Raw genomic sequence first — 19,179 nt, forward strand, 5'->3', positions numbered from 1 at the left:
ACTGCAGGAGTGGGTGGATGAGGTTCTGTAACCTATGAGCTGCAGGAGGTCAGACTAGATTATTGTGATTGTCCATTCTAGACTTAAAATGTATGAGTGAGAGTCTAAAATAATATTTTGACACATTTATTTCTTTTTCTTCCTTGCAGCACAGAGATACTTCTGAAAATAACCCAGATACTCCATTTGATTTCACACCTGAAAACTATAAGGTATGGAGAAAATGGCATATTTAAGATTCCAATTTGGATATTTAACAAGTGTTGTAAACAGTTTTTTCCTCTTAGAGAATAGAAGCAATAGTAAACAACTACCCAGAGGGACATAGATCCGCTGCTGTGATTCCAGTACTAGATCTGGCCCAGAGACAGAATGGATGGTTGCCCATATCAGCGATGAACAAGGTATTTAATTTGTTTTAAAAAGTATGATTGCTATTTTTCTTGAGCTAAATCTCAGTTTTGCTAACAGAATGAGTAAATAAGAAATTCCATAACCAATAAAAGTAATGCAGGAGGTTACATTTGGCAAAGAACATGAGAATCGCATGCCAATTTCATTGTAGAAATTTCCCTCTGGGAGAATCCTGCCTCTGGGAATTTCTGCACATAATGCTTGCCTAATACAAGAAACTCCAGACATAGCAGCAAAACAAAACTTAAGCGAACTTGATTCAGACATACTGTGAACTTAATGAAGAAATGATATGCGGGTTGAAGCTGATGTGTGGGATTGTTCATTGCTGATTGTTTGCTTTTCTTTCCTAAGTACTGGTTAGACTCCCTTCAGGTAAGGGGAGAGAATCCTAGTGTGCTACTGCTGCTGAAAGTAATAATTTATCTGGAGGATGTGGGAGAAACTGTGCTCTAGACTACATCTACAGTACAAGCTAGGGGTTATGATTATTTTCCTCATGTTACTGTACTCATGCTACCTCTTCTTGAGCAGCATAAGTATAAAGAACAGTGTAGCCACATGGTAGCATGAGTAGTAGCAGTGGAGGCTTAGCTGACCCATAGTGAGTACATATATACTAGCTGCAGGTGGATTTTTACTGTGTACAAATGTCTTATAGACAGAGGTTCTCACCTCTGTGCAAAGGAGGCTGGGGCAAGCAGGGTTCTTGTCAGAAACCTGTCGTCTTTCTGTTGTACCTTCATCAAATTAAAACTGTTTCACTCAAATGTTCTACGGAATTGGCAAATTTCTGACCAATTTAATATTAATTATGTTGTTCTGATAACTCAGAGGAGCAGTGTTTGTTGTATTTAACAGTCTTTCCCTGCACAGTGAAGCAAGGAAATGGAAATGTAGACATTTTCTTCATAAATAACCCAAAGTTTTAACTTGTCTTCTCTTGTGCTCCTTTAAGAGGTAATAAAACCTATCCAAAATGTGTCTGGGAGAGGAGTCATTTCAGGCTTTGATAGGTGATTATCATTTTGCTTTAGCAGTTTTTATAATCTCCTCAGTCATGTATGCCAGATGAAGTGACACTAAGCTGTTTTTATGCATGGAACTACTATAAATCCTTTCCCACTTACGTGGTCATTTGCAGCATCAAGTTTAAAATGAGTTTTGCTTTAGTGTAGAGGCTTGGAAACAGTATTCTTCAATGTTAGTTATTTTGTACTTGGACTTAGTTTTCCAGTGTACCGAATTTCTATTCCAGCAAAGAATTATTTTTGATGTTGTCGTGCTGTTTGCAGTGGCTCACGACTGAGAGTGCTAAGCTCAGTGCAAACTGATAGAAAGCAGGGCAAAAACTCCAAACTGGTTTTGCACGATTTCACAAAGCCAGTAACAAGTTTGTTCTCCCTAAATCTGTGTGTCACTCTCCTGAGTGTCTCAAACTCCTGTATGGTGTTCCTATCTATCTTGCCACCCAAGCAAGCTTGATTTTGTGATAGTTGCTTTACACCAATAATCATAACAGTATTCTGGTGACACCCAGTCCTAAAGACCAGTCACTTACCGCCAGTCAGTTTGCACCTTAGCTCTCACACCAAAGATGATGTTATACACATAATAAATTAACGTTTAATTAGGAACAAGAAATGAGTTATTTACAAGGTTAAAGCAGGTGTACAAATATATGAATGTCCTAGTCAGGTTTTGAAAAGTAAAAGAAATTTCTGTAGTAAGAAGACTCTGTCAGGGCTGGGCAAAATATGGCCCGGGAGCCAGATACAGCCCATGGACTACCCTGCTGGGACTCTCAGGCACACGCAGCTGTCGGGGTTTAAAACACAGCCTGTGGCTCTTTGCTCTGCTGCAGGGAGGAGGAGGTTTTGTGTGATCTCCCCACCCCCAGCCCAATTCTCAGCTCCTATTAGCCAGAAACAACTGGCCAGTAAGAACTGACCTTAACCAATCTCTCCACTCTGATTGGCTGGAAACAGCCAGCCAGTCAGAACTTAGAGATTGGCCTGAGACGCTGGCAGTGCAAGCCTCTTCCGCCAGCTGGAATTGAGAGCCATGAGGAGGGAGCAGTCTGTATTTTCAAGTGGGCTGGGGCTGCAACAGGCAAGGAGCCCACCCTGCCTTGAGAGTGCTACAGCCTACTGTCCAGGAGACACTTAGGTAAACTCCTCCCAGCCAGAGCCTGCCTCTGGCACCCCAACTCACCTCAGATCACCATCCAAACCCTCTGCACCCCCTGTCCCATGTGACAACTTGACAACTCCCTCCCAGACCCTGTACCTCTTCCTACAGCCCTCCCCCAGGCCACAATCCTCTCCTGCACCCACACTCCCTCCCTGGTCCTGTACCCCAATCCCCTGACCCAGGTCACAACCTGTCCTCCACTCAAACACCCTCTCAGTCCCCACAGAGTCTCCTGCACCCCAGTCCCTTATCCCATGCACCCTTCTGCACCCAACTTCCAACCTAGACCCCAAACCTCCTCCACAGAAAAGTGCGGCCTTTGACCATTTACCAAAATCTTAGTGTGGCTGTATCTTTAAATATTTTATTTGGGATGTCTGTTGTTGGCTTTCGGTATATCTGCGTCTGTGTGCGCCTAGTTACTGCTGATGAGAAGGTTTAATAGCTCAGGACAGTGAACTATACCAGTGTTTCTCAACCTTTTATTTATTTTTTTAATAAAGTACCCCCTTTAAAAAAAAAAAAAAATTACCCCCATACCGACAGATTTCAGACACACAATTTTTTTTTCTACCGTTGCAACACATTTGTTTAAACAACTTAATCATAGCTGGGCGGGTGATGAAATTTTTGGGTGTAAAAAGTACAAAAATAATAAAATGCTGTAAAACTTAAAACAAAAATTCAGTTTTCTCTAAATTTCAGTTGTGTTGACGTAGTGTGTCGTTCCCCCCCCCCCTCCCGCCCAGACTTCTCTCAAGCACCCTTAAGGTTACTCACACCGCTGGTTGAGAAACACTGCATTATACAAATGTCAAACTGTGACTTGTCAGAGGTCTCAGAGTCACAATGGTGGTCTGTTATGGCTGCCTTCAGACCTAGGAATGTTAAATATCAGTTAACTGCATAGTCGATTAACTTCACCAATTCTTATTGGTACTTGACTATTCTTTTGTCCCAGAGGGTGGGGCTGACAGCGAGTGCATTCTGGCCCCACTCCCAAGGAGCCCCCTGCCACTCTGTGCTACCGCCTTTGTATCAGAGGCAGCAGCGCAGTGTGCCAGGCAGGAGCTGGTCTGCAAGGGGAGCCAGTTTAAAAACCAACGCCCCTCACGGACTGGCTGCCTGTTGCCATGCACTGCTGCATCTGACACAAAGGCAGCAGCGCAGGGTGGCAGCAGCCACTGTCCTTTGGAGGGGGGTGGCTCAGCTCCTGGACCCAGTGCGAGCTGGAACTAAGCCGGGCTGCCTGTGTGCCTGGCTCCTAATATACTTCAAATGCAGAGCCACAGCTTGGGTAGATCCCAGACTGTGTGGGTGAGGACTGAGCTGGGCTGCTGGCCAGCCTGCTAAAAAAATGTACTGGGAAGGCGGGGGGCAGGAATGCATGTAGTCTATACCATTAACCTATAAGCTTTTGCTTATTGAGTAATTGACTATACTATTACATCCTATTCAGAACACAAGATTGCAGAAGTAATTTTGTATTTTTTCACTTTGTATACCACTCTAGTATTATGAACCAGAATTATTGTAACCAGTGTGTTAAATACTGCATTTAGCTAAAATTATTTTACTATTTAGTATTTTCTTCCCCATCTTATAGGTTGCTGAAGTTTTACAGATGCCTCCCATGCGAGTATATGAAGTAGCAACTTTCTATACAATGTATAATCGGAAACCTGTTGGAAAATATCATATTCAGATCTGCACAACTACACCTTGCATGCTCAGAGACTCTGATGGCATACTAGAGGCCATTCAGAAGAAGCTAGGTATGATGAAAATATTATGTTTTCTATAACTATTTGTGGCTTTGAATGTTTACAATAGTTAACATTTCATCTATCCAACAAAATCTTTTGATGGTGTAATAGATGATTTGTCTGATAATAAATGTTCTTTTAGAAATTAAGTGAACCTTAGGGACCTGAGAACATTCAGCTTATCTGTATCATCAAACAACTGGAAGAGGGGTCTCAAATCAGGGTGTTGTTTTTTTAAATGTGGCTGTACCTCGCACCCCCCCCTTTTTTTAAATAATCCAAGTAATTTTTGAATATACCTGAAATCAAGGATTGGTCTTGAAAGGAATCTCTTGCTCAGAGTCCTAAGTAAAATTAACTGTTTCCAACTAAACAGATTTAAATGTGTTGATTTGATTCCTTATTTCAATGATGGGGAACATTTTTGAGCTGGGGAGGGGGCAACTGGTGCACAGAAAAATCACTTAGGAGCCACTCACATGAGAGAAGCAATAAACCAAACTAACAAAAAACTTCACTGACCTGACTCTCAGGTGAGGAGGAGAAGGGAAAAAACCTCACTGATGTGACCCTCTAACTGAGAAGCAGAAGATTTCATTCTTCTTGGTGTACCAGGGTTCCCCTTGCATTCCAGCCCCACAGGGGGTAGGGGCAACGTGGCTTCTCAATTTCTCCCAGGACCAGATTAACTCTTCTGGAGGACCAGGACTAGTAGATTTCCACAGCCCCCCAGGCTCTGGAGAGAGGCCAAAATGAGGGGGCTCAGTGTGCAGAAGGGGGATGCTGAGGAGCAGGCTTGGGATGGGTGGGTGAGGCCTGGGAGTGAGGTAAGGTGCAGTTGTGTGCTGAGGGTAGGGGTGTGGGTTCTGGAAGGGAGCTAGAGTTCAGGAGTGGGCTGGAGGTTCTGGGTGGGAGATAGGACGCAGAAGTGGGCTGAGGGTGGGAATGCAGGGCCTAGAAGGGAGAATGCGTGCAGGATGGGGCAGGGGGACTTGGGTGCTTACCTGGTGCAGCTCCCATTTGTCAGAGAGATACGGGTGTCTCCATACTGCCCTTCATTTGTGATTCCCAGCCAATGGGCGTGACGAGGTGGAGCTTGCAAGCAACCACAAGCAGAGCTTCCCTGCTTCGTTTTTGTGCTGTTGTTACCCCAGCTGGGTGGGGACAAGAGAAGCAGAGCCAGCCATGCAAGGCCTTTAGTGCCGGCTCTCCACTGCTTCCCCCCACAGCGGGAAGTTGGTGCTCACACTCCAGCACCAACATGGGGGGGGAGGGGGGGAAGGAATGGACGGGCACCGAGGCTTAAGGACTCACTATGGGGCTGAACCACCAGAGCCAGCTTGTCTTGCTGTGGAGAAGCCCTGGGCCTCCATTGTGTAGATTCCTCATTCCTGGCTTATTTTTTTCCAGTATTAAGTTTTAGATCAAGACTACCAGACATACAACAATGAACTCAACTAACCAGGTTGCCTTCAGCATTCCTTAAGTGCATATTTTTAATATTGAAGTACATAATTCAGTGCATGGGGAAGACACACTTACACTTATATAGCATGTGTAATCTTTATTTAACTTAAATGGGAGTGTGATTTATAAATCCTTAATAGTAAAGTAAATTAAGTAAATCCTGCCCATCTATTAGAGGCAGTGGTGTGTTTTTCCCCTTGTTTTCGTTTACCAGGGGAGAGGGCAGCAGAACAAAATATTAACTCATGGGTTTATGTGACAAGCTATGGTTACTAGAGGAAACTCTTGGTACAAACCACTATAATTAAAGCAGTTTATTATAACCTTTTGTTAATCATACACATTTCTAAAGTGTGCACTTCTGGGCTGAAATTGTCCATGCTTCATCTTTTGTGAAAGGTGAATGTTTTTGAAAGTCTGAACAAAATTCCTGTATCGATTTTAGAGGAAATTAAAACATGTTTGTTTTCCAGTGTTAAAATTTTGAGTTCAGATTTTTTTGTGTGACTTCAATTTAAAATTTAAATTGTGACAGCACAGTACTCCATGAGAACTAATGCTTTTTCTTTGTATGGAAAGGGTTAGCAGAGAGGAACACCCAAATGTTTGAGGGGGGGAACATTTCCAAATACGCTCCGTGGGCATCTTAAAATTTTAGCATAGCCTAATAAAGCCCTAAGCATTTGTGATCGCACAGTGCACATTTTCCCTCCGTAGTCTAAACAGGAACATGGACTGCCACTTTCTTGCTTTCAATGGGAAAAGTGACATGAGAAAAATTGTAAATGATTTGCACGAACACCCAGCTTGATTCTCTAAAATAATTGCCTTGGGAGAAAACAAAGCTGGGTAAAGCATTTTTATTCTTATATTTAGGCTTTTTGCAATATTTCTTGCATTCTACAATATTCCACAAATTCTGAGCTTTCATGGAAAGTGCTGTTTTTTTGTTTTTGTCGTGAAGATATTATCCCAAAATGTAAGAGAACTCTCTGCAACCAAACTAAAATCGCAGGTAAAGGGGCGAAATCAACATGCCATATTGGTGTAGAATGAATTTTATGTGCACCAAGACGTGTGGATGTGCATTACCACTGTAAACATATGTGGTCAGCTGCTTTTGGCCATGGGTGCTCCTCTAATCAGCTGGGTGACATGTGAATCTTTCTTGGGTGGCCCTCCCAAGTGCTGAGCTTAGAGGGAACACTTCTCAAGCTCTGCTATGTATCTTACTATAAATTCCAGTGCAAATGTCAGCAACTAAATAGCTGCTAAAAAGAGTAGTTAGTGCAGCTGAAGGACTCCCCCATCAAACAATCAAAACAGGTAGAACTTGGAAGGTGTCCTGAAGGTAACTTCCACCTTTGGCTTATTAAATTGGGGGCACAAGTGTCAAAGGTTGTCCAGTTGGGTGGTCTTTCTTGATCCACAAGCGATCATTTCTAGGAACTTGCAGCTCAAGGATCTCAGCTGATCTTTGATGTCAGTTTAAAAGAGGCAGTTTAAGATAAATGGCTCCCAAATCATGAATAACTTTTTGGGTCAAAACAAGAACTTAAATTGCACTACGAAACAGATTAGAAGCCAGTGCAATCTCTTAGAGTACACATGAATTTTTCTAGTTGTCCTGCCCTGTAATATGTGGTGCTTGTTGATATGTATACAAGGGAAGTTGAAAGAATAACCACATAAAAAGTTAATTGATGAGCCTGAGTTCATTAGTTAAGCCTGAGTTCATTAGTTAACATTCACAGTTACATGCAGGCTCCCACTCCACTTCCGGAAGCGAGGCTGCAGGCAGGAGCTGATGCATGCCAGGACCTGGCTTAAAAGCTGACTCTCAGCACATAGCAGCTCCAGGAGAGCTGGTCACCAGCCCATGCTGCAGCCTCTATGTCAGTGTGCACCAGCTCCTGGGGAGCCAGCTGCCAGCAGGCACTGCTGCCTTGTAATCAAAAGCTCACTTGCAGCATGCACCAGCTGCTGACCTGTGCTGCAGGTGTGGGTAACCGTGTAACTGCTGAGATTTTTAGCAGTTACACATTTACCCAATTATCCACTTTTTAACATATTTGATGTACACAAAATATCATGAATGCTTCTTGATTAAATACTAACCTTTTGACAGATTCGCTGTAAGGTCCTTGATTATATATGTGATGTGCTTTTAGGAGTAGTGTACCTTAATTTAATATAATGAAAACAGTCTTTGTAGCAGTTATCCTGGTATAGAATATAAGTTTAGTAATTTTGGATCTTTAGTATTTAAATACTGTTGACCCTATCTATCAATATAGTTGTGTAGATCTGAATCCATTCCTTGTTTGTAACCTGATATCAAAATGTAATTTGTTGGACAAAATATGGTTTGTAATGCTCTTTGTAGTCCTCTGGAAACCATGTGAAAAAGTATTTCATGAGGCTTTTCTAGTGAATAGAGTTTGAAATGAAATATGTTTCACTGCTATAGCTATCTTTACAGAAATTGCCTATATTCACAAACTCATCTCTTTTGTTCTTAGCAGCTGCTGCTATTCATCTAATTTTGTTTGCATAACTTTATTGTAATAATTAATAACCCTTAGATAATTTAGGCCCAATCCTGTTCCTTTTTAAATCAAAAATTTCTAATTGACCTAGCAATGGTCATTCATCTCAACAGCACTGTTACTGTATTAAAGTTAAGCACATGCACAATTCTTGGCAGGATTGGGATCTTAATGCCTAAATCTGCAAGGTTCGAACTGCCCATTCCTGTGCTAAGCATGCTTAGCCTACTGTAAATTTTTTCAGTGGGAGTTGAGAACACTCAGCACCGAGCATAGTTAGTCCACTGAATGGGAGCAGGAGTAGAACCTTATATATTAGTACTGATGTAATGTCTATATTGCTTTTTAAGTTACTTCTCCTGTTGCATTGCTTCCTAAAAATAAAATAGTAGTTCTATATTTAATCAAGAATACCTATAATTAATTTGTAAAATATTTTTATGAAATAGGAAGCAAGTCTGTAAATCAGTTTTCAAAATGTATCTGAGGGGTTTCAGTTTGAGGCTTTTTTACTTAATGGAAGTGTCTTGAAGCTGTTTAAGTCTTGATATTGGGGGGGAAATTGCCCAAATCATGTAAAAATAAAGTACAAGTGCTTTAGAAAATAACCGTAATAGATAAGATGAGAAATATTTAAGATCTTGTTTTAAATGTATTAAATAATAACAGCTTACTCTAATATTCCTTATTACTGCAGGTATACAAGTTGGGGAAACAACACCTGATAAACTTTTTACACTGGTAGAAGTGGAATGTTTAGGCGCTTGTGTAAATGCACCGATGGTACAAATAAATGATCATTATTATGTAAGTATTTCACTCTGTTTGAAAAGTACAAATATTTTGTTTAATAAGTATGCTAGATTGCCAGTAGTTCAATACAAGTTACTATTAGACCTATTAATTTGATAGTTTATATTGTTGTTCTGTGCGTGACTTGTGTTTCAGAATGATCTTGAAAAAGGATTTCCCTAGGCTTAATTATCGATGTAAAGAGAAGAAGCTCTAATTTTGTGAAAGGGAAACAATACATGAGCTTGGAGCATCTTCTAGTGACGTGATATCCTTTTGTGACAATACATATAAATACATTGTGTTATAAGTGAAGCTCCTGAGACCAGTGGAAATTTTTAAATGTTCATATATTTTCATAAAAGGGTTGGGAACAAAAATAATTACAATAAATATAGAAATACATTTTTGGGTATCCATGCAGTAGAACTTGGGAACTTTCACAGATAGCTTTTAGCTGAAGGAGGATTTAGTTCTCTCTAGGATTATTTAAAAAAAATCCTCTTGTCTAACTAGTCCTTTTTCAGTCTTTAAAGTCCTTTCACTCTGGGTGACATTATCCTCTTGATTGTTTCTCTTAAACAGTAAAATTAAAAAAAACCTGCTAACACATTCCCTTTTTATAGATGGACAAATATAGTGCCCATCTATAAAAAGGGAAATAACTCAAGGCATCACAGACCAGTCACTTTAACTTCTGTACCAGGAAAGATAATGGAGCAACTAAATAAGGAATACATTTGCAAACATCTAGAAGATAAGGCGATAAGTAACAGCATGGATTTGTAAAGACTAAATCGTGTCAGACCAACCCAATCTATATCTTGGACAAGATAACAAGCCTTGTGGCTAAAGGGGGAAGTGGTAGACATGGTATATCTAGATTAGTAAGGCATTTGATACACTCTTGCAGGACCATCTCATTAACAAAATAGGAAAATGAAACCTAGATGGAGCTATAGTATGACATGTGTTCATAACTGATAAGATAACCATTCTAGAGAGTAGTTATCAATGGCTCACAGTCATGCTGCAAAGACATGAGTGGGGTTCTTCAGGGATCGGTTTTGAGACTGGTTCTGTTCAGTATATTTATCAATGAGTTAAATGATGACATTTAGAGTACACCTATAAAGTTTGAATATGATACTAAGCAGGGAAGGGTGGTTCTTTGGTGTTTGTTCATGTGCATTCCAATCAGGTATGTATGTATGCATGGTAGGGATGTAACGGAGTAATCGACTACATGCATTTCCCTGGCCCTCACTTGATGCCTCTATATCAGAGGCAGCGGGGGGGGGGGGGGGGGGGGGAAGGAGAGGGAGAGGAAGGGAATAGGAATGTAATAGAGTAGTCGATTAACCAATCGATAAGCAAAAGCTTATTGGTTAATGCTATATACTACATGCATTCTCCTCCTCCTTCCCGCTAGTAAATTATTTAGCAGGCTAGCCAACAGCCCAGCTCAGTCCTGGCTCCTGCAGGATCCAGAACCTACCCCCGCTGCAGCTCTGCATTTAAAGTGTATTAGGAACTAGGCGGGCAGGCAACTCAGTTCTGGCTCACGCCAGGTCCTGGAGCTCAGACCCCTCCTGCTGCTCAGAGGGGCTGCTGCCACTCTGTGCTGCTGCGTCTGTATACAGAGACAGCAGTGTGAAGTGACAGGCAGCCGGTCCATGAAGGGAGCTGGTTTTTAAACTGGCTTTCCTCATGGACCAGCCCCCACCTGGCACACCTCACTGCTGCCTCTGATACAGAGGCAACAGTTCAGAGTGTTAGAGAGCTCCTCGGGAGTGGGGCTGGAATGCACGGGCAGTCGGCCCCACACCCTGGAATGATAGAATAGTCAAGTAACTGATAAGAATTCATGAGGTTAATTGACTATTAAGTTAACTGGTATTTAACTTCCCCGGGGGGGGAGAAGTAGGAGCCAGTTCTAGAGGGAACCATCTTAAAATCCAGTTCTCCTGAGCACTGTCTCCTCGCAATAGAGGCAACAGCGTGGGGGGGGATGGAAGGCTGCTCTGGCAGCAGACCCTGTCCGCTGGAGCTTCCAGTAGGTAGTTGAAAACCCCCACAGCCAGAGGCTGCTGCCAGCTGAGCAGGGAGCTCGGCTCGCATTGGGACCAAACCCCACTATGGCTCTGCAATTTTAAAAGATAGTAGGAGCTGGGTAGCCTGCCCCCTCTCCCCCCAAACTCTTACTGCATTTTAAATTGCAGAGCCGCAGAGGGGTTTGGTCCTGGACCCAGTGCGAGCCAGGACAAAGGTGGGCTGCCTGCTCACCCAGCTCCTACTGCATTTTAAATGCTGAGCCAGGATTGATCGGCTGCCTATTATTGACTTCTCAATCAGTAAAATAACCTTATTTTAACATCGCATGTGTATGGCAGCCAGAAGATTTTACTGTAGCACAGGGCTGAGCAAAATATGGCCTGGGGGCTGGATCTGGCCCACCAAGCCATCGGATCCAGATGGGAACTACCCTGCTGAGACCTTTAGGCATGCAGCTACCACAGTTTAAAACACAGTCTGTGCAGCTCTCTGTCTGCAAGGAGGCTTCATGTGATCTCAGCCCCCAGCCCAACAATCCTCAGCTCCTATAGGTTGGAAACAACCAGCCAATAGGAGCTGAGAGATTGGCCTAAGAAATGGGGCAGCACAAGCCTATTCCCCTTTCCAAAGCTGAGAGCCACATGGAGGGAACAAGCCTACAGTTTAAAGTGATCTGGGGCTGCAGCAGGTGGGGAGCACAGCCTGCTTTGGGGATGCTGCAGGGCTGCTGGCCAGGAGACACTTAGGTAAGCACCTCCAAGCCAGAACCTGCCTCTGGTACTCCAGCCCCTCCTCCACACCCAGGTCACTATCCAAACCTTCTGCACCCCTGTTCCCCAGGTCACAAATCCCTCCCAGGCCCTGTACCCCCTCCTACATCTCTCTCCTAGGTTAGAATTCTCTCCTGCAACTAAACACCCTCCCAGATCCTGAACCCCATTTCTTTGCCCCAGGCCACAATTCCTTCCCAGACTTTGCACCTCCTCCTAGAGCCCATACCACAGGCCAGAATCCTTTCCTGCACCCATACTCCCTCTCTGATTCTACACCCAGATCCCCTGACCCAGGTCACAACCCTTTCCTTCACCTAAACTCCTCAGATTTCACACTGTCTCCTGCACCCAGTGCCTTATTCCGTGTTCCCTTCTGCACCCAACCTCCACCCTAGACCCCGCACCTCCTCCACAGAAAAGTGTGGCCTTTGAACACTTTCCAAAATCTTGGAGTGGCCTGTAGGTACTCAGACAATACAACTTCGGCAATGGCTTAATTTTTGGAGCTGTTACCCCAGGACTCCCATCCTAAATTTTCAGCCATGGTGAAGGAGAGCAAGTTGATCTCCAGGATGTTGTTGCAAGCAGCCCTGGATTCTGTGGACACAGCCATGAGAGTGAAGGAACTGGGTATTGCCCAGTTCATGACTTCAGATTTCAAGCCTCCCATACGAGGGCTTACAAACAATCCAGGACCATCACAGCTTCAAGAACTCGAGAGCTACTCTGAAATCCTTGGGTATTCACATGCCTGCCACAGAGGAGGCACTTCATCCCGTACATCCATACCAACCTCAGGGTTGCCAGGAAGGCCAGCACAGGAAGAATAGAAGTGGCAGGTGGTTCCTAAATCAGCCAGGCCAGGGTCCAGACTAACAGAAACCTTCATTGGCCATAAATAGGCCTTTTGAAGACATGATCAAGGGCGACACCAGCAACTATCCCTATCCCTAGTGACAGGATTAATCAGATGTGGGCTGGGGAGCCCACTTAGAAGACCTCAGGACTCAAGGTCTCTGGGACCATTTCGATCTGGCCCTTTACATCAGTGTGAGAGATCTATCTTGCCTGCCAGGTCTTCTGCTCGTATCTGGCAGGATGCTGTGTTTCTGTCAGCACGGAAAATGCAACGATGTTTTATGTTAACAAATGCAGGGTGTCTACTTCTCTCCCCTGTGCTGAGAAGCCCTCATGTTGTGGGACTTTGGTATAGAACGTTCAATAAAGGCCTCAGACCTATAGGGAAAACAGAATGAAATAGCAAATCACGTCAGTAGGTCCTTCCACAATCACAGGTGGTTACTCTGCCTAGACATTGTGTCATTGATTTTCTGCAGGTGGGGTCATCCCCAGATGGATCTCTTCACCATGTCACAACTAGAAATGCCATTGGTTCTGCTTATTCCAGAACCACAGTCCTGGTTCTACTGTGGACACATTCAGCCTTCATTGGGATGGGAGGGGGCAGAGGATTCCCTCGTTTACCCATTTCCTCCCATATTGCTTGTACATAAAGTACTCAAGATCAGGAGGCACCAGGCCAGAATTATTCTCATAGCCCTAGTTTGGGCCTGTCAGCATTGGTTGGACATGTTATTGGAGAAACCAATCTTGCTTCCCCTGGTCCCAGACCTTCTCATGGAAGTCCATGATTGCCTATACCATCTAGATCTTGAGTTGCTACATCTTGCAGCATGGAAGCTCCATGGCTAAACCTGTCTGAGTGTTCCTGTTCAGAACAGGTAAGTTCCATAGGTCTTACTAAACCGTAGAAAGCCATCCATGAGACCCTCTTATCTCTCCAAGTGGAAAAGATTCTTACTCTGGTTGACACAGCAGGGATTTGCCCCTATGAAAACTCCAATACCAACCATTTTAGACAACATGGTGGTTCTTAAACAATAAGTCTGTCAGTTTCCTTTATTATGGTCCACTTAGTTGCAATATCTGCCTTCCATCTAGGGACACTTGGCCAATCTGTATTTACAAGTCCCATGGCTGGCTGGTTCCTAAAGGGACTTGAGAGGAGATATCCTCAGGTTCATCAACCAGTTCTTTTAGGGGATCTTACCATTGGTCCTGTCCAGATTGATGAGACCGCCATTTGAGCCACTAGCCTTGTATTCCCTACTTTACTCTCTTACAAGGTAGCTTTCCTGGTATCTCAACTAGGAGGGTGTCTGAGATTAGGGTGCTTACATTGGAACCATCCTTGTGGTTTTTCATAAAAACAATGTCTATCTTCAACCCCATCCTTCTGTTCTCCCCAGGGTGGTCTCTCGGTTACTTATAAACAAAGACATTTTCCTCCCTGTGTTTTAACCCAAGCCCTAATGCTAGAGAACAGTCTCCCCATGCCTTTGATGTTTGCAGGGCTTTTACTTTCTACATAGAACTAAATTGTTTAGGAAGTCTTCCCAGCTGTTTATAGCAGTTGTGGAAAGGATGAAAGGTCAGCTTTGTATACTGACAGAGAATCTTGTCATGGATAGCTTCTTGTGTCTGAGAAAGTTATAAGTTGGCCTCTCCTGGCTCATTCCACCAGGGCCCAGTCCTCATCCTCAGCATTTCTGGCCCAGATTTCTACTCAGGAGAGCTGTAAAGAGGCAACCTGGACTTCCATACACACCTTCACTGTACACTGTGCAGTTAACACAAATCTGGGAATGATGTGTCCTTTGGATGGGCAGTGCTCCAATCAATGCACAACTCTGACCCTACCTCCTAATGAGGGCCTGTGAGTCTACTGATTGGAATGCATGTGAACAAGCACTCAAAGAAAAGTTACGTACCTTCTCATAACTGTTGTTCTTCAAGATGTGTTCATGTTCATTCCAATACCCACCCTCCATCCTCTGTCAGAGTAGCTGGCAAGAAGTAACTGAAGAGGAGGCATGTCGATTGGGCTCTCTATTCTGCACCATTCCAGGGGGTGTCTAGGCAGACCCTACAGCTAGTTACTAAGGTAAAATCTTCCAGCTACCATGCACACACACCTGATTAGAATGGACATGAACAACACATCTCTAAGAACAAGTTACAAGAAGGCACGTAACTGTTTTTTGCAAGTGCTTTTGGAATATAGGATTATTATTCAAAATAATCTAAAAAAGCTGGAGAAATGGTCTGAGGTAAGGTAAATAAGATGAAATTCAATAAGGACAAAAGTAAAGTACTCCCCCCACCCACAGAATGAGAGTGATTACCTAGGAAGGATTACTACAGAAAGTTACCTGGGAGTCATGGTGGATCACAAGCTAAATGAATCAACAGTGTTAACACTTGCTAAAAAAGTGAACATCATTCTGGGATGTATTAGCAGGGGTGTTGTAATCAAGACATGACAAGTAATTCTTCCGATTTACTCTGATTAACCTAAACTGGATTGTGTTCAGTTCTGGGTGCCACATTTTAGGAAAGATGTGGAGTAATTGGAGAATGTCCTCTGCGGTGAGAAAAGCCGCTCCGCGTCTCCCTAGTCTGCTTGGGGGGGGGGGGGCAGCAGACCAGGGAGACGCGGAGCACGCGGGCGGCGGTACTGTGGCGCATCTCGGCGGTCCCACCGCCCACGTCTCCCTGGTCTGCTGGGGGGAGGGAGGGGCAGCTAGTGTGCCCCCTCAGCAGACCAGGCTTTTCTCGCCGACGCCTGTGGTAGAGCAGCTGGGGCGCTGCCGGGTTGGTCCCGCAGTGCCGCTCCTCGGCGCTACTGGACCAACCCGGCAGCACCCCAGCTGCTCTGCCCCAGGCGTCCCCAAGTCAGCTGCTGCTGAAACTGACCAGCGGCTGACTACAGGAAGCCCGAGGCAGAGTTGCTCTGCCCCGGGCTTCCTGGAATCAGCTGCTGATCAGTTTCAGCAGCAGCTGACTTGGGGACACCTGGGGTAGAGCAGCTGGGGTGTTGCCAGGTTGGTCCCCGCAGTGCCGAGGTGCGGTGCTGCGGGGACCTACCCAGCAGTGCCCCAGCTGCTCTGTCCCAGGCGTCCAGATTCAGCTGCTGTTGAAACTGATCAGCGGCTGATTCCAGGAAGCCGCGGGGCAGAGAAACTTTGCCTTGGGCTTCCTGTAGTCAGCCGCTGGTCAGTTTCAGCAGCAGCTGAATCTGGACGCCAGTTCCGACTTACGTACAAATTCAACTTAAGAACAAACCTACAGTCCCTATCTTGTATGTAACCTGGGGACTGCCTGTATGATGCCTCTGATGATAGGACAAGAAGCAATGGTCTTATATTGTAGCAAGGGAAGTTTAGCTTGGACATTAGGAAAACCTTCCTAATTGTCAGGGTGGTTAAATAGTGGAATAAATTGCCCCGGGAGGTTGTGGAATCTCCATCATGGGAGACTTTTAAGAGCAGGTAGACAAGTACCTGTCAGATGGTCTAGAGCAGTGTTAAACTTTTTGAGATCACGGAACACCAAACAATTTTTTTTATGCGGAACGCCTGTGAAAATTTTCTTCAAAAAAAAATTGTCATCACACGAAGACAAAAATAAAGAAGAGGTCATGGCACACCTGCAAGTTGTTAATGGAACACCAATGTTCTGCGGAACATAGTTTAAGAAACACTGGTCCAGAGGATGCTTAGTCCTGCCATGTGCACAGGGAACTGGACTTGATGCGCTCACAAGGTTCTTTTAATTCTATGATTCTGGAGTGGCAGAGCCTTAGCAAATTCAGTTTCCATTATAAGGGATGTATTTTCCTTACTTTTGTACTCCCTCCACTCTACCGTTGCCTTCCTTCCTCTCTAAGTAGTATTTTCAGCAGTATCAACATGAGTTTTGTGACTATGGTATACCTTTTCTAGCTATTTTTAAGTAAATCAGACACGGGTTTATAAAATGTTGAGTCAGTCTTTTTTTCTTGCTACTAGAAAGCATAAAAATAGAAAATAGAGATAAAAACATAACATGTTGGATTCATCTGTTCCTGGTGAACAAGGTCAAAGTTGAGTGTTTGAACTGCAATTTAAAGTTATGAATATTTTAAACAAAAATTTCAGAATAGCAATTTGGCTTTGGGTTTAAAGCAGGGAATCAAGTGACTGCTGGAGATATGAGTGTTGTCATTTATTTTAAAATGTGTCTAAGTCTTTTACTTTCATAGATGGGCCTCAGTGGAAATTAATCATTCAGGAGTCTTGTCAATGAAGAACAGAAATTTTTTTTTCTACGAAAACTGATGTTTACAGAAACCAGTGGTAAAGCAAGAAAACTCAATCTCCCCAACAAACAAAACATCCTTCTCTCCCCACACCAATCTGTATAGGTTCATCATACAGGTTGTACCCTCCCCTGATCTGGCATCCTCAGGACCTGAGTGGTCCTGAATGAAGGAATTTGCCAGACCAGCAGAAGTCCCTTGCCACTGGCCCCCTCATTCTGCTGCTGGCTCTGCTTCTAGCTCAGACTTCCCCATTCATCCCCCCGCCTCTGGTCCAGCTTTGGTGGCCAGCCCCTGAACCCCCCTATTGCCAACTGTGGCAAGGGGCTGCCACAGGTTCTGGCCCTGGCCAGGGCTATCAGGTCCAGGGACATGCAAGAGTGTCCCAGTTTAGGAAGTACAACTTGTATTTAGAAAATTGATAAGACATTTTAGACAGTCCTACTTTGAGAACAGAAATTGGAAGGCATTTATAATTAAGTTTATTGGATTTATGAGGTCAAGATTCAGTGTACATTAAATTTCTGCTTTTTACAGTCAAACTTTAATGTTGAAATATGAATTTCAGAATGGCATATTGGGCTGTGACAGTCTCTATTAGGTTACGTATGGTCTCAGGTGGAAGCTAACCAGTGTGTTGATGACTTTGCAGAGAGTCTGCTAGTTCAGATACAGTGTCCCCAATGTATCCACTAGAACACACTCCTACACAAGTAAGATGTGCCAAGAGTAGGGCACTTGTGGGCATCATGTTGGTGATAGGCTTTCCAGATAGATATGCTGATGAGACTAAGGCATGATGGATCCGATGCATTTTTTCTAGACACACGGAAGACAGAAAAACCTCCAAAGGCAATCAAGACATCTAAGTGACTTTGATCACTTGGGTCAGGGACATGGGACCAGGCATTTGAGATGCTGATGTGGATCTAGTTGCTTAGAGTCCTGATCTAAGGAAGTTGGCAGAAGAGAAGCCATGCATCTGTAGATCAGTGTAACACTGTGCTTTCAGTAGCTTTGTACGCAAAGACACACTTGAAGAGTTCTAGACTTGGTCCAGTGTGCATTATATATGCTGAAGAGGAGCTAATCACTCATTCCAAGTTCTTAAAAAGTCTGAGGTATAATTCTAAGACACTTTATGGAAGAATGCATAAATATACTAGGGATGAGAATGATAGAGGCAGCAAGCAGAGGGGGTGCAGCTCGGGGCCAGATGGGGACCCTGTGCTCCCCATAGCACTTTCGCCTTTGAAGTGTAGCAACAGCTCCAGGGCTGCTCAAAGGCAGAGGTGCCCTTATCAACTACTTGAATAGTTGATGTAGATTGCATCGACTATTCGATTAGCCAGTTAATCTAAATTTAACATCTCTGAGACATACCTTTATGAGCTTTACTATAGAATAGAGGGAGCTAAGCTCTGAACCTTAAATTGCATAAAATTAGGCCATTCAGAATTAATATGACACAAAATTGCCAGAATAAATTACACTTAATATCCCCAAAACACTCCCATTTGAAAGTAAAACAATTCACAGTGGGGGTAATCCAAGCATCTTTAACTCTGTACTATAGCTATAGAAGCCTCATATCCTCACTTTATTTTTTAATTAAGGCATTTTTCATAGGGGCTTTATGCAGTTTGTGGTCTGATTGCAGAAATCTTAAAATTTGTATTTGTGCAGTTTATAGTATGACTATCAAAACTATGTCACACATTGTTTTTAGTATCAAATGTATAATTATGAAGCATTTAAAGGTGTATAGCTTGTCGCCACACTAATACTCTGTGCCGTCCACACAAATGCTGTTTTTTTTAATTAAAAGCCTAATTTGTGTACTAGTATTACATTAATGCATGTAGGGGAGGGAGGAGACAGGAGCCATTATGGTTAGGGTTAAAAGCTGGCTCCCTGCACGTACCAGCTCCTCAGGAGTCGGTGGCTTGCGGTGAGCTGGCTTAAAAGCTCCCAGCTGCCTCCTGTCCCTGTGCTGCTGCCTGTGTATC

At 43.7% G+C, this 19,179-nt stretch overlaps 1 protein-coding gene across 1 annotated transcript in view; it reads left to right on the forward strand.

The window, feature by feature from the left end:
* Positions 1–19,179, forward strand: part of NDUFV2 (NADH:ubiquinone oxidoreductase core subunit V2) — a 38,869-nt gene that overhangs the window by 12,045 nt on the left and 7,645 nt on the right. Inside the window, exons 3-6 of the mRNA XM_075920969.2 lie at positions 150–212; positions 288–404; positions 4,214–4,382; positions 9,087–9,196. Of these exons, the coding sequence (XP_075777084.1) occupies positions 150–212; positions 288–404; positions 4,214–4,382; positions 9,087–9,196 (459 nt within the window). The remainder of the gene's footprint in view (positions 1–149; positions 213–287; positions 405–4,213; positions 4,383–9,086; positions 9,197–19,179) is intronic.

This window comes from Pelodiscus sinensis, chromosome 2 (assembly GCF_052426305.1).
Source record: "Pelodiscus sinensis isolate ZL-2025 chromosome 2, ASM5242630v1, whole genome shotgun sequence".
In the NCBI taxonomy this organism is placed as follows: Eukaryota; Metazoa; Chordata; order Testudines; family Trionychidae; genus Pelodiscus; species Pelodiscus sinensis.